This window comes from Lolium rigidum, chromosome 2 (assembly GCF_022539505.1).
Source record: "Lolium rigidum isolate FL_2022 chromosome 2, APGP_CSIRO_Lrig_0.1, whole genome shotgun sequence".
NCBI classification, from domain to species: Eukaryota; Viridiplantae; Streptophyta; class Magnoliopsida; order Poales; family Poaceae; genus Lolium; species Lolium rigidum.
In genome coordinates, this window is record NC_061509.1 from 248,765,790 (window position 1) to 248,779,564 (window position 13,775).

At 51.9% G+C, this 13,775-nt stretch overlaps 2 protein-coding genes across 3 annotated transcripts; one reads left to right on the forward strand and one right to left on the reverse strand.

Annotated features, from left to right (window-relative positions):
* Positions 1-4,415: 4,415 nt before the first annotated feature.
* Positions 4,416-8,930, forward strand: LOC124693240 (bZIP transcription factor 23-like). Of its 2 annotated transcripts, XM_047226709.1 has the most exons (5): positions 4,416-5,267; positions 5,736-5,807; positions 6,534-6,563; positions 8,045-8,121; positions 8,562-8,930. In XM_047226709.1, coding segments are annotated over exons 1-5 (1,032 nt in total). In that variant the 3' UTR covers positions 8,563-8,930. The 2 variants fall into 2 exon arrangements, with proteins under 2 accessions (XP_047082665.1, XP_047082664.1); XM_047226708.1 differs by lacking the exon at positions 8,562-8,930 and having other exon boundaries at positions 8,045-8,125.
* Positions 8,931-11,397: 2,467 nt separating this feature from the next.
* LOC124688489 lies at positions 11,398-12,663 on the reverse strand. The gene is made up of 2 exons (XM_047222160.1): positions 12,166-12,663; positions 11,398-11,929 (listed from the first exon to the last, which is right to left on the reverse strand). The coding sequence occupies exons 1-2, from the start codon at positions 12,620-12,622 to the stop codon at positions 11,850-11,852; spliced, it is 537 nt and encodes a 178-aa protein (XP_047078116.1). The 5' UTR covers positions 12,623-12,663; the 3' UTR covers positions 11,398-11,849.
* Positions 12,664-13,775: the final 1,112 nt, after the last annotated feature.

A 13,775-nucleotide genomic window follows, 5' to 3' on the forward strand; every position in this document is an offset into this window, starting at 1 on the left:
ATCTAGTTTTTCGTATGTGGGCTCGAGGCAAGCTATTAGCCCAAGTAAATTGTCGACTCGACATAAACACCTCTCTCAAATCAAGACTATCGATGACGAGCATTGAATAAGAAAGGCCAATGTCCATCAAAGTGGCCTTTACTTTTTCATGAGGAAATCTTAGTAAATTGAAATCACCACCGATCAAAATCGGGTATGGATTATCTTTAGCAAGATTTACCAACTCACGTAAAAAGTCGGCCTTAAAAGCGTCCTGGGCAGCACCATACACAACAACCAGACTCCACATGAACCCATCAGCTTTGTTCTGAATGTCGAGTTTAATGTGTACTCACCATCCGAACTAGCTAAAACCGTCATGGTGTCTATGCGGACGCCAAGTAAGATGCCCCCAGACCTACCACGAGGTGGGCGAGAAAACCACTGAAAGTTAATCCCGCCCGATAAACGGTCGAGAAAACTCTGTGAGAAGCTCCGCCTACCCGTCTCCGATATTGCAATGAAATCTAAATCATACTCTCTACAACCATCGGCAATGTGCGAATGTTTAGCCAAGTCACCAAGACCTCTGCTATTTCGAAACATGCCAATCATTGAGAAACAATTTTAGATTTAGATCTCTTACAATATCTACGAGACTTTTTACCAGGTGACGACCTAGAACCACGCGCTGAAGCTTTTAGATCATAAACTGAACTAAGCTCCGAGTGTTCTAAGTCGACCTCTGATATATTACCAATAATAGCCGAGAGAATCTGACCATCTAGGATGCCATCATCATCATCATCGGCTACTACGGAGGTTTCAGGCCCAGTGTTAACATTCGGAACAACCGTTAAACGGTCAAGTTCCGTCTCGTCTCAACATCTTAGCCGAAACCATGATCTCATCGAGATGTGTTACCCAATGAGACCCCAAGACTACTCAAATTAGACGAAATACGTGAATCAGAAAAAGAAATAAAGGACTTGGAAGGTTGTTTCATACCAGCGTTGTCGAGGTTCATCTCCGCCTTGCGTCTCATGGCACGCTGCATGACATCCTCGTCTGTAGCCCCCGATCCATCCTCCGCAACGGTGTGCCGCCCACTCCGTCGCACCGTCGGCTGAACGACAGGCGGAGGAGGAGGAGGCCGCTGCAAGGTAGGAATCGGCGACGGTGAAGCCAAACTCGACGAAGAGGCCATCGACGCGGAAGAAGAAATCGGTACTCCAGGGGTATGTGTCGGTGAGGCCCCCTGAAGTAACTCCACCCGCGGCGAACCTCCCTCCAGAGGCGGCAGCGGCGAAGCTGGCATACCTTCCTCCCGAGGTGGTAACGCCACAGACTCCGGGATGGACCGGGATGGCAGCGAGTCGGACGTTGTCGCGACCGGCTGCCGCATGGCCAGCGAGGCACCCTCACCCGGGTACTGTAGCGGTGAGGCCGCCTGGGCCTCCCGGTCGGGCCTCGCCTCCGGCGCCTTGGGCGACTGCCCCGAGGCCGACGGGGCCGGCTCGCTGCGGCAAGGCCGGTCGCTCCAAAGGCACCGACGGCGGCGCTGCGGCTGCTCGACCCGGCCGTGGCCAGCCTCGCGGGTGCTTCGCGGCGGTGAGGCCGCCCAGCGGTGAGGCCGCCCGGGCCTCCGGTCGTGCAGCACCACCGGCGCCTTGGCTGGCTGCACCGAAGCCGGCGAGGCCGGCTGTCTGCTGCGTAGGCCGGCTGCTCACGCGGCGCCGACGGCGGCTCGGCTGCTTGCGCCGAGGCCAGCTGGCTGCTGCAGCGAGGACCGCGCCGAAGCACGGGCCGCTCAACGTGCGTCGCCGAAGTCGAGAGCGACCGGCTGCGGCGGAGGCACCAAGTCCATCTGCGGCGAGGTAGAAGACGGAACCGGGTGCCCCCGGCTGCAAACTCGGTGAAGAGGCCCGTGAAGAAGACGAAGAAGCCGGACGAGTACGACCACGCATAAAAGTTCGAACTGCGGAAGGTGAAGCGGCACGAGAAGACATCGGCGGTGTAGCAACCAAGTGTGGACACTCCTCCCTAGCTCGAGCCACGATCTCACAGCCTCTGCTCGTCGAGGGCGAGTGGTTGAACGGAGTCAACGCCACCTGCGTAGCTGGCGCCGCCGAGGTACCAGAAGTATGTGTCGGAATATGTCCATCAACATCCATATTAGCAGACTCCGGCGCCGCATCAGGTGCGGCGTCATCAAACCTCTCCTCCTCAGAACCGTGCGCACCATCATCATCTCCTTCGTCCTTCCAGAAATAAGGTCGGAACCGAGTGTCTGGCTGAAACCCCACTGCCTCACGACGGAAACGAAATTTATAGCCACTAAGCTGAAGCAGAGCAATAACCTCCATGCAACCATTATCTTTCTCCAGAGCTGCAGGATCACGCATAGCCACAAGAACCCGAACAATCCCCAGGCTCCGAAGAGAAAACAAATCGACATCGAGCGTAGTACCAATAAGAGAGCCCACCGCCCAGAGCCCTAAGAAATGAGCGTAGTACGGTATTTGTTTACAAAATCAAAAAAATATTTTGACTGTGACTTTTTTTTCGAGAGAGTACGTCAAAGACGTACCATACTTTTATAGAAGGCTACAAAAAACTGCCACTCATTGGAAGCAATGAGCGTAGCATAACTCCACATCGGCTAGTCCGAAGACAACCACCACCAACACAACAACAACACAACCTACAAGGGCCTGCCTAAGGTAGACTACAATGTCCAAGAAGTCTCACACCGCCGTCACCGCAGCACCTCCCCTGCCGTTGTCGCAGATCCGTGGTCTCCAGAACACCACACGGCCGAGGGCCTGGTCTATCTTCCACCTCCGACTCAGCAAGGTAACGACAGCCTCCCTTTCCACCGGCACGAGGCAGAACAGCCCGCCGAGGTTGTCGCCAAGTCCAGGAAGACATCCCGCAGCAGCAGCTCCAACCACTGGCCAGATCAGGGCCCGCAAAGCCTAAATTGGACCCGCAGAAGCCCAGATCGGGCCCGCACCCACTCCCCTCCAGCCCCCACGCCGGACGCCACCGGGGGACACCACTGAGCGCCCGCAGCGCCAGGCAGCCGACTGCTCGCCTGGATCTCCTCCTGGCCGAGCCTCCTCGCCGTCGCCACAGCGACCTTGGGCTCGCGCCGTCGCTCCACTCGCCTCAACTTGCTGTGCACCTTGCCGAGCTCCTCCGCACGTCCATGCCCTCTGCCGTGTGCCGGCAAGCGCCATTGGACACACCCACCAACCGCGCCACCCAGGTGACGTTCCACCTCCGCGTGTAGGGGACCTGTCTTGGCGCGCTGCCCTCGCCCTACGGCTCCGGCAGCGGCAGCGGCCAAGGAAGGAGAGGATTTGGTGGCTTTTTTGTCTAGGGTTGGGTCGCCCCTAGAGCCGCCCGCGCAGACCCGAGGGTTGTCTAGGGGTGGTTTTTTTTTTTTGTAGCGGGGGTTGATTTATTTTCGGTGCAATGTTCTCGTGGGCCACGCAGATTCCCACAGGCCGGCGGGCGGCAATCACATCTTGCGCCTGAGGCCCATCCTGTCATACCCGGTTCGCGCCGTTGCGCAGCCCGCCCGCGCCACGTCCCGTCAACGGCTGGCCTGGCCGGTGGGTGAGCACGGCGATCGGACCGTCCGTTCCTTTTGTCCATATCCGCCCAGATGCACCCACCTCGCGCGCCCCGATTGGGCAGGCCGTCCCATCGCCACCTATCGCCCTCGCGTCTAGGCCGACACGTTGCGCGCTGGCAAGCGCCCCCAGCCCCACCACGTTCCGATCACTGGTCAGCACCCAATCAAAATCCTTATCCCGCACCCCACCTCCGTCCCCTACATCACGCACCACCCACTGACGCGCCTACCCCACCGGAGCAGCGCCGGCGCGGCGGCCGAGGTAGATCCGGCTGTGTGCGCAGCGCCGTGTGCGCGAGGCAGGAGCCGAGTACTTTATTACCCGGCGCGCACTAATCGAGATTTGGGTTATCGTCGCTGTGGGGCGACGTTTTAAAACGCACATCCCGCACGGCTCCTGCAGGCCAACACCTGTCCTCCTCCTTCTCTCCCCCAACCTCTCGCCGTCGTGGTCGCGTCGCCCCCCGCACCAGCGCCCAACGACCTTCTTCCACCTCTCCACCCCCTGCAGACGCACACACCAATCGCTAGCTCGAAGCAGTAGTTGGATTTGCTCTTGCTAAATTTGGCATCGCCAACCATACTTAATCCAGCCCGGCCGGCCGTCCTCCTGGCCTCCTTCCTTAAAGCACAGCTCGACCTGCTCCCCATCACCACTTCACGGGCGCAGCTGTTTGGCCACACCTCCTACACCTGTGAGCCAGTGACGTCTGCCGGCCCGCGCGCTCTTTTGGGTTTGATCCGCTTGGATTTGGCGGCAGCACTGACCGGATCCGACTACTCCGAGCCGCGCATGGATTTCCCGGGAGGCAGCGGGAGGCCGCCGCCGCAGCCGCTGCCGCCGATGACGCCGCTGCCGCTGACGCGCCAGGGCTCCTCGGTCTACTCCCTCACCTTCGACGAGTTCCAGAGCGCGCTCGGCGGGCCCGGCAAGGACTTCGGATCCATGAACATGGACGAGCTGCTGCGAAGCATCTGGACCGCAGAGGAGTCGCACGCCATCGCCAACCCCACCTCCTCCTCCTCCCTCGCCGCCCCGCCGGACCAGCTGCAGCAGCAGCCCATCCAGCGCCAGGGCTCGCTCACGCTGCCCAGGACGCTCAGCCAGAAGACCGTCGACGAGGTATGGCGCGACATGATCTACTTCGGCGGAAACCCCACCTCCGCCGCGGCAGCGCCGCCCTCGCCGGCGCACAGGCAGCAGACGCTCGGCGAAGTAACCCTCGAAGAATTCCTGGTCCGCGCCGGCGTGGTCCGCGAGGACATGCCGCCTGGCCCGCCACCCATATCCGCGCCACCACCACCACAACCCACCGCCCGCCCCCAGCCCCAGATGCTGTTCCCCCCGAGCAACATGTTCGCGCCCATGGTGAACCCGCTGTCCCTGTCCATGGCCGGCCCGTTCGGCGTCAACGGCGGCGGCGGGGCCAACGCGGCGGTCTCGCCGAGGCCCGTCATGTCCAACGGCTACGGCGGCATGGACGGCCTCAACCTCTCCTCGCTCTCGCCCCCGCCCATGCCCTACGTCTTCAACGGCGGCCTCAGGGGCAGGAAGCCGCCCGCCATGGAGAAGGTCGTCGAGCGGCGCCAGCGCCGCATGATCAAGAACAGGGAGTCCGCCGCCAGGTCCAGGCAGAGGAAACAGGTGAACACTATTCCTCTTGCTGTTGCTATCGTGACACTACTATTATTGTCCATAACAAATTGATTTGCCATGTCTTTTGCTTCCTACCGGTGACACGTTGCGTGTTCGTAAAAGGTTTTTGTTTCCTAGCGGTGACACGTGTTGCTTATTCAGATCTGTTTTTGGTATGAACAATTATTTTTTACTAAAACTAGCACGACGGTGATGCCATGCGATCTGTTGAGATATCAGCCTCTTTTTTGTGCCTACATACAGTATGTTTTAAGCTACACCGATGCACACATGCTAAATTACAAAGTCCACGCACAGGGCAGATCTTGTTTACAAAGCCGCAGTGCTCAATCAAATACACTGACGACTCTAGCTGAAAACTGTTTCCAACATGAATAATTTTATCCTTTCTGTAGAGGTTCCATAACACCTGGACAATCGACATAGACTAAATCTGTGCCTTCTGATATGCAACAGAGTTATATGATGGAGTTGGAGACTGAGGTGGCAAAGCTTAAAGAGCGGAACGAGGAGTTGCAGAGAAAACAGGTGAGATACGTGCGCATTCTAGCACTCGCTTTTTGTTTGTGAGTAGCTTGATCACCACTTGGTACACACTGCTTCTCTGGGCACTTCGAAATCTCAGTTTATCAGAAAAACAAATCTGGATGATCCCCACCCGGGCATTTATAGTTGTAGTGACAGATCTTAGTCACTCTGCGGCGTTTGACTAAGTTAAGTCAAAGTCCTTCTAAGAGATAACAAACCATAAAATGTTTTCGACTGCAGTGTACATACAGTAAGAGTGGTCCATTTCTTGTATAATATCGTCTCAACAGTCACATGTGAAGTCCCAAAACTGAAAATCATGGCTGTGCATGTGGCAGCTTTCAAAATTGTCAAGTGCTGAGTATTTACTTATCCGCTTGGTACAAGATGATTTTTCATTTGTCTGACAAACGAAACCCTATATGGACAGGTAGTTTATTCGATACCAAATATTCCATTGCCTAACTAGTACTTATCAACTTTACCTCGCAAGTGTAACTATTTCCTCTTGTGTTCTGTTCATACATTCTTCAACCTGTCACTGTTCTGTTACCATCTTTGACTATAAGTAATTCAAGAGGAAATGGAAGGAAAACCTTCACATGAATCAAACATGTTGTTCTTAGATCTACCTATGACATTTCTACTATGATAAAGCTACTCAAACCATCTGATTTCAGCAAGGCATGTCAGCTTAACTAGTATGTTTTTACTTCTAATGTGCAGTTGGAGATGCTAGAGAGGCAAAAGAATGAGGTAATTGCCTACCATTTTGAAGAAACTGCTTTTGCTCGACTAATACTTATTACCTGTTCAATAAAAACAGAACACACCAGTGCCATGGGCACTGTTTTGGTTAACTAGTGTAAAGGCAAATATTTTTAACCTGTAACCATGGATACCCTTTCCTGAGCTATTACAAATTTATAATTAACCTGTCAACGTCGTGAATATAGTTTTGCTCTATGATGCACAACGGGAAGCTTCGGCAATATTAGTATGAAAATACAAGTTCTCCAAAATTGTGGTATTGATACACCTGATTGAATGGGAAATAATAGTCTCATTGACAGCTACTGAAACAGAGTTATATCTGTAAACTATTATCTTGCACTTGACTTAACATGCCGTATTGATGAAGTTAAGCGTGAGAACTGGAGAATGATAAGGCAAAGAGTGATGTGGATGTGATTGAGAGTATTTCCCACAGCAGGGGTTAGGTGCTAACATTTGAGTGGCTTAAAATGATTAAAAAATGTTTGAATTGATCGGCCAACTGCAATGAGTTTGGCTCTACGATTATCGTAGTACTTGGTTCATCTATTGACCCTGGTTCTATATTCTAAGGATACCTGTGTTTTTTATTCAGTGTTTTATTCTGACTCAACAACTATTTGATGACTTCTATATTACTAACTTAGCCTGATAAAACATTTGGTAGGGTCAACAAAAAATATACAAGTACAGTTTTCACACCAGAGATTAAATGTTTGCCTCTAACTATAGATGTTTCCATCCAATTGAAAAGAGTCACTAGGTTGTATTTCCCCCCAGTTTAGCCTCTATACTCAAGTGTGCATTATTAGCTGTTCCTGTCAGAAATGGTACTTCTTATCTGCAAACGATAACAATTCCAGTTATTTTCATCATGATAACCAATAGGACTGGTTAACAACTCTCTTATTTTCTGGCTTCCATTCCCAGATTGTCCAAATTTTCATCATGATAATTCTAGTTACCTGCAGATCTTTTGCTGAACTTCGCAAGAAGTTCACACGTCATTATCCGCATCTAATCATGAGAAATTTCTAAGCCATTTTATTTAGGATCCGGACCTTCTTTTTTCGCTTTTGTTTGGTCGATTATTGTGAACTCTTCTTCCGAGAAAGAGATTATGGCCTCACCTGTTTCTATGGACCTTGAGTACGTCGGGACCAATAGTTTCTTTTGTGCATTTTGATCGACTGTACACTTGTACAAAGCCTTTAGACTCTTGTTACAGGTTCCAATCTGCATAATTATGTTTAATTAACACACAAAGGGACGCAACTTCTCCTGTTTTTTGTGTTAGATAATTATTTTTTCTTTTGCTGAACCTAGTTTCTTTAGTTTTAATGAACTTACTGCTCCTCCATTGTTCTGTTGGTATTGTTATATGACGTTCTGTTCTGATGCTGCCTTTTTGCTCTTCAGGAGATACTTTTAGCCCTAACGTAACTTTTGAATGTTTTTCGCAGGTATTCGAGAAAATTACCCGGCAAGTTGGACCTACATCAAAGAGGATTTGCCTGCGGAGGACACTGACAGGTCCTTGGTAAGCTGAAGAGTTGTAACTAGAAAACACTACTTTCAAGCTCGTGCGCAGTTTATACATAGTGCTAGGTGCATTCAGAGACGCCAGGAGCTGCGCTTGTAGAGCAGCCACTGATCCGATGCTTCAGACTCCTAGGCTTGATAGACTGCCAGTGATATTCACAGATAGGTTTTAGCTGTTTGTATGTAATTTGTTTAACCATGGTCCACTGTCCACACAGTGAGTTCATGTGTTGGATTGGCGTGCGTGATACTACATTAGTACAGTATTACATTTCTATTTACTTTCTGCTGAGAGCATTACAAAATGTTAGATCAGATGAGTTTGTACTCAGAAACCATGACCCTTTATCTTGTGAAATCAAAAGCATTTGTGCTCTGAAGCAGCATCTGTAGATTTTCTGCTGTGTTCGCCTTCTGAGTCGTGTTACATGCTTGCAGAGTGGAGATGTCTGCGTCCTGATGTGCAGACAGACATTCTGCTGAGGTCTCAGTTTGGTAAGCACAAACTGTTATGTTTGTACCAATCTTAGATTTGAGTTCTGGGAAAACTATGGTCAGACTGCCGGCTGGGATGTACTGTACGCCATTGCTGCTGTAGGTTTGTGTCATCGCTGTCATGTTGATAGAATCTTGTAAGCTTGTGTTGATAAACCATGGCACTGGCCATGTAGAACCACAACCATTCGTGCTGTAAAACATCTGTGTATTATCCTTGTGCTGCCGTGCCCATCTCCCGGCTGGCCGACACACAATTACTGAACCAACATCTAGGAGTAAGTAAGTTTGTATTCACGGAAACTTCTGATCCTTCATGTAACGTTTTCATTTCTCGAGCCTCACCTGAGTGGAACCCATCGTCGGTGGTTGCCGGCACTTCGCCGGAACAACACCTGGTTTGGTACTCGTGGCTGGGAAACCCTGACGATCGTCTGGCCATCAGACTGACACGCAGGCGCGCCGTGTTCGCCCTCGTGGCCATCCTATTCCCTAATTAGTCGATGAACTGAGAACTCGCTGTCGAGACACGTGCTACAGTATCGTGGCTGGCGGCATCCCATGTTCTTCCCCCATCAGATCGGACCAGTAGATGTGTTAGCTCGAAATTATCAGACTATCACTCCCACCATCGATAGCGAGGCTGAACTGCCTGATGTGCACGGTTCGCTTGCAGAACGGACCTACTGCTATAGCAAATTCCAGGTGCGAAATTGAAGTTTCACCGCAAGGTGTACTGGATGGGTTGGGTTGCGGTTCAAACGGATGAAGTTACTACTATATGTCCGATTGGTACTGGGAAAATCATGATTGCCGGTTACCGTGCTGCCGTGCCGTGTGCCTGCTTGCACGTACTACCAGCTGAATATCCGTTGCAGTGTAAATGTACAGTCCCAACGGTTCGGTCAGGACTCAGGACGTGATTGCCATCATCGTGCAAGATGGAACACGAACATGAGCATCTCCGGCGGTCCGATCCATATGTCGGAGCCCAGGTTTCTTGGGCCCACCTGAGCATCAGTGCAGGCGGACGGCGCCCCTACGGTCTTCTGCGCCTTGTTAATGGCCCTCACTTGGAGTTCTACGCCTCGGTGTGGCGCGTGCGTTTCAGCAAGGCATTGATCGTTAGGCGTGTGCCCTTGCTTTTAAGGTGAGAGTCCGTGGCTATTTTCGCCCACGCCCATGCCATCCTCTCCTCCTCCACAGACCACCGAGCGCTGCCATGGGCAAGTCCCGGCCTTTCCGCAAGACGGAGAACGACAAATGAAGCCGACTCGTCACATGGAGGCCGCAAAGAGAGGAACCATCGGTACGTTTCAGAGGATTATGCATGCGAGCTCTACCACACCGGTTGCCCCGTATCGTGGCTAGACGACAACCTCCGTGGAGGATGGCTGCTGAATTCGCAGCGGGGTGCCTGTGTCGTCCGTGATGTGGCAGGGAAGAGAGCGGCAAGATGAGATCTGCTGCCGTCGGTTCATCCTCCTGCTTGATCCGTGGTAGGATTCGGCCATCACGCTGGATATATAGCTACAAACGGACAGTTTCGACAACCTCCGTGGAGGTTGGTTGCTAAATTCATGGCAGGCGCCCATGCCGCCCGTGCCACGGGAGGATCGAGAGCTGCAGGATGAGATCCGCTGCCACCCATTCATCCTCCCACCCGATTCGTGGTAGGATTCGGCCTTTCCCGCTCTACAACTACAACCGAGGAAGGTTAGGCGCGTGGGTATTCGACCTGCGACGCCAAGCGTGATACCTAGGCGATGTGGCCTGCATCAACCTGTTGTTGGGTCGTGGCCTCTTCGACAATGAAGACGCCGAGGAAAAGGACGAAGACGACAAGGGCAATGGTGGTGGACTGCCCGATCTACCCATCATCAACACGGATCGATATCCAGCCACCAAGCTAACCAAGGAGGAGGCCATGTAGTTGGCCATGGCCTAGAGTGAGCCTTGGCACCTAGGTGGATGAGTCCATGCTGGCGCAAGGCAGGTTAGTGACAATAACTCTGATCGCTCCTCAGGGAAGTCGACTAGGCAGCCATGGCTTGAACCCTAGCTATATTTTTTAATTTATATTTTCTGTTTTGTTCACTACTATGTAAATTAAACTTTTTATCAATAAAAATTATCAAAAAGTAACATTTGCATCAACCCAAACGAAACCGAAATGAATACTTTGGCGTGTCGAAAATGGCCGGGGCGGTAGAGATGACCAAAATGGTGCCAATTTCAACATCTACCGTTGCAGTCAAGAAGAATCTAGCAGTAGGTGGCATGGCGAAGAACTGGAAGGGGGTGGAAGGGCAGGTGAGCAACTAGGTAGAGACAGCTCGTCGTGCCAAAACGACAGAGAGGGACAGCCAACTAAACCAACTCTCCATCACATTTCCTCCCATACGGGTCCAGACGGACCACAGCCTGTCCCGTCACATCCGCGAGAGAAAAATTCATTCTCTATACGGGTGCACAAATAATTCTGTTTGGCACTGTGGAAGGATATGCTGCACCGCACCGGCGTGTCGTCATCGCTGCTCTAAAGAATCCTGCTCCAAAAAATCTCAACGAAAACCCTGGGTGATAAACCATTGATGACGAATTACAGAAAGTATCTATTGCTTGATGATCTGAATAGATCTGCTGATTGCTTGGTCAAATCAATTGGCGTATGCTAATGAATGTTGGTTGATCGGGTGATACCAGTGGGAAGATCGGGTGAGCCACGCGATGACAGCATCGTTTATCAGTTTTCTAGAGAGCAGCAAAACAAGCAACAGCAACTCCAGCCAGCCTACCAGCCAACAATTGATTATTTCGAAAATGCAAATTAATCTAGGTATGATGCGCCATGCTGTACAGCCAGGATTAGGGGGTCGAATCCACTAACTAACTAACAGAACGATGCGGATTAGGGGGGAGAAACTAACAGAAGCAATGCGTCTAGCGAATCAGGGGGAGAAGGGCGAAACAAACAGAGGAGCAGAGCAGCAGAAGTATGATGATTCAGTAGCGGTGAATTTATATGTGACAGGGCGAGGAAAGTCGATTAGCGTCTAGCAGGTGCAAGGTAGTAGTAGGAGTGCGAATGCGGCACCAAACCCTAGATTCCTTGCGTTTCTTCCTCTTTGGTTCTTCTTCTCGAGGCAGGGAGGATTGTTTTCTTGTGAGTTTTATTCGTTCCTCCCTCCTGCGGATCTCCTGGTGCGAGATAGGAACCGGGTGCGGTGTTCAGGCACGGTTGCGCAGGGAGAGCGCCACCACCTGCGCCCACTGCTTCAGCCTCATCTTCACCGTCTCCGGCGGGTCGTCTGCAGGAACAGGCAGGCATGGATAGAGTCAGAACCAAAACTCAAATCGCGAAGAACAGGGCGGACTAATAATCACAAATCGGAATTTAATACAGTAGCGATTGGTTCACGACTAATCACATATCTAAGAACAGAACAAACAGGAAACAGAAAGTTCAGAACTCGTAATTGCTGACCGGAACTACAGATCGAGCTGCTGCGGAGATGAGAATGCAGATGCCGGTATCTGTATGTACCTGGGGAGAGTATGGAGAGGGGGCTCCCGATCGGCGACGGGTCGGAGGCCTCAGACGAGGCGCCGCAGGTGCACGGCGCGGCGCACTGCCCCTCCGTGCCCGCACCGGCGCCGCCACCCTTGACGGCGACGGCGTAGTAGAGGTCGAGCGCGGGCAGCGTCTCGACGAGCCGGGTCCGTCCCTCGCCGCACGCGGCGCACGCGGGCAGCTCGAACCCGAAGCCCAGATCGAGGCAGCCGCGCAGCTCGTCGAGGTCGTCGTCGGTGACGCTCTGCGCGCGGCTGAGCGAGGACGACGAGGGCGCGCGGCGCATGAGGCCGCGGCGGCGGCGCTCCCAGGCCTCGTCGCGCTCGATGTCGGGCGACCACGAGTTCTGCTTCTGCAGGCCCATCAGCCCCGCCGCGCCCCTCATCTTCCCGCCCAGCAGGTGCTGGTGGCGCTGGAAGCCCTTCTCCATGGCGCCGCCGCCGGCCTCCTCCCCGCGACGCGGCGAAGTGGTCCGGAGTAGTTGGGAAGGGGGAAGGCAGAGGCGGCCGCGACGGAATTTATCTTCGGTCCTCCGCCGCCGCCTTCCTTTTTCTATTTTGCTGGCGACTGACGTCTGCGGACGTAACGGCGATTATATAGATAGCGGCCGCCCGCACGGATCGAACGGTGGGATTTCGAACTGCTGGCGAGGCGAGGCTAGGGTAGTTATTGTTGGGCTATTGATTCGGGTCACGGGGGTAGAACGGCCGGGAATTTAACTCGGTTCCTCACGTCTAGCTTTTCGAAACAAATTCGAATTGGGTGTTTGAATTTGTAGTAATTGTGTTCATTGGACATGCCTAATCAGCGTCTGGCTGGGTTTTAATTAGCCATTAAATCGTACCACTTGGCTGGCTGGCTGGCTACTGGATGGAAGAGAAATATCCAATGGCGTGGGATTGAAAAATCTGCAAGTTAGCAAAGGTGTATCTATATGTATGTTTGGTTTTTGCCTAATATGCACATTTACCATATTGAGAAACCCACAAGTACCATCAAAATTATGGAAAAACCCTAAAGTGTGTTTGGTCTTTGGCCAATATGTACCTTGCCCTTTCTTCTTTTATAAGTTTCGGTCCTCGCCAATTTTTCTTTTGCAACGTCGATATCGTTTTGATAATTTTGATTTTTTTTTCTAGCCACAATTCGCTGGCATGTATGGGCAAACGAAATCTTGACTTCACAGATTTATCTAGATTCATGTCTATCTAAACAGTAAAACACGTCTAGATACATGCATATCTAGCCAAATATGTAACACGTAATTCAGAATTGAGGACTAGTATCTTTATTAGCGAAATTCTAATGGATATGGTTGGGGCGTATAATACAAGGACGTGCTCGCACGGACAGTGCTGGCGACTTCTTCCTTGTTTGGAAAACAAAATATTGTGAAACCTCCTTGGACATTTGGGCGGCATTTGGGGCGACACTTTGCTAATCAAACCAAGTGGATCGCAGGAATTGCTCAAAAAAGTGTAGAATTTTCAAAACCGAAACTGCATTAGAGATAGATTATACTCCATATATAGTTTGCTAGTGGATCACACGTAGAGTAGCAACCACCGCCGGTCCACTGCTAG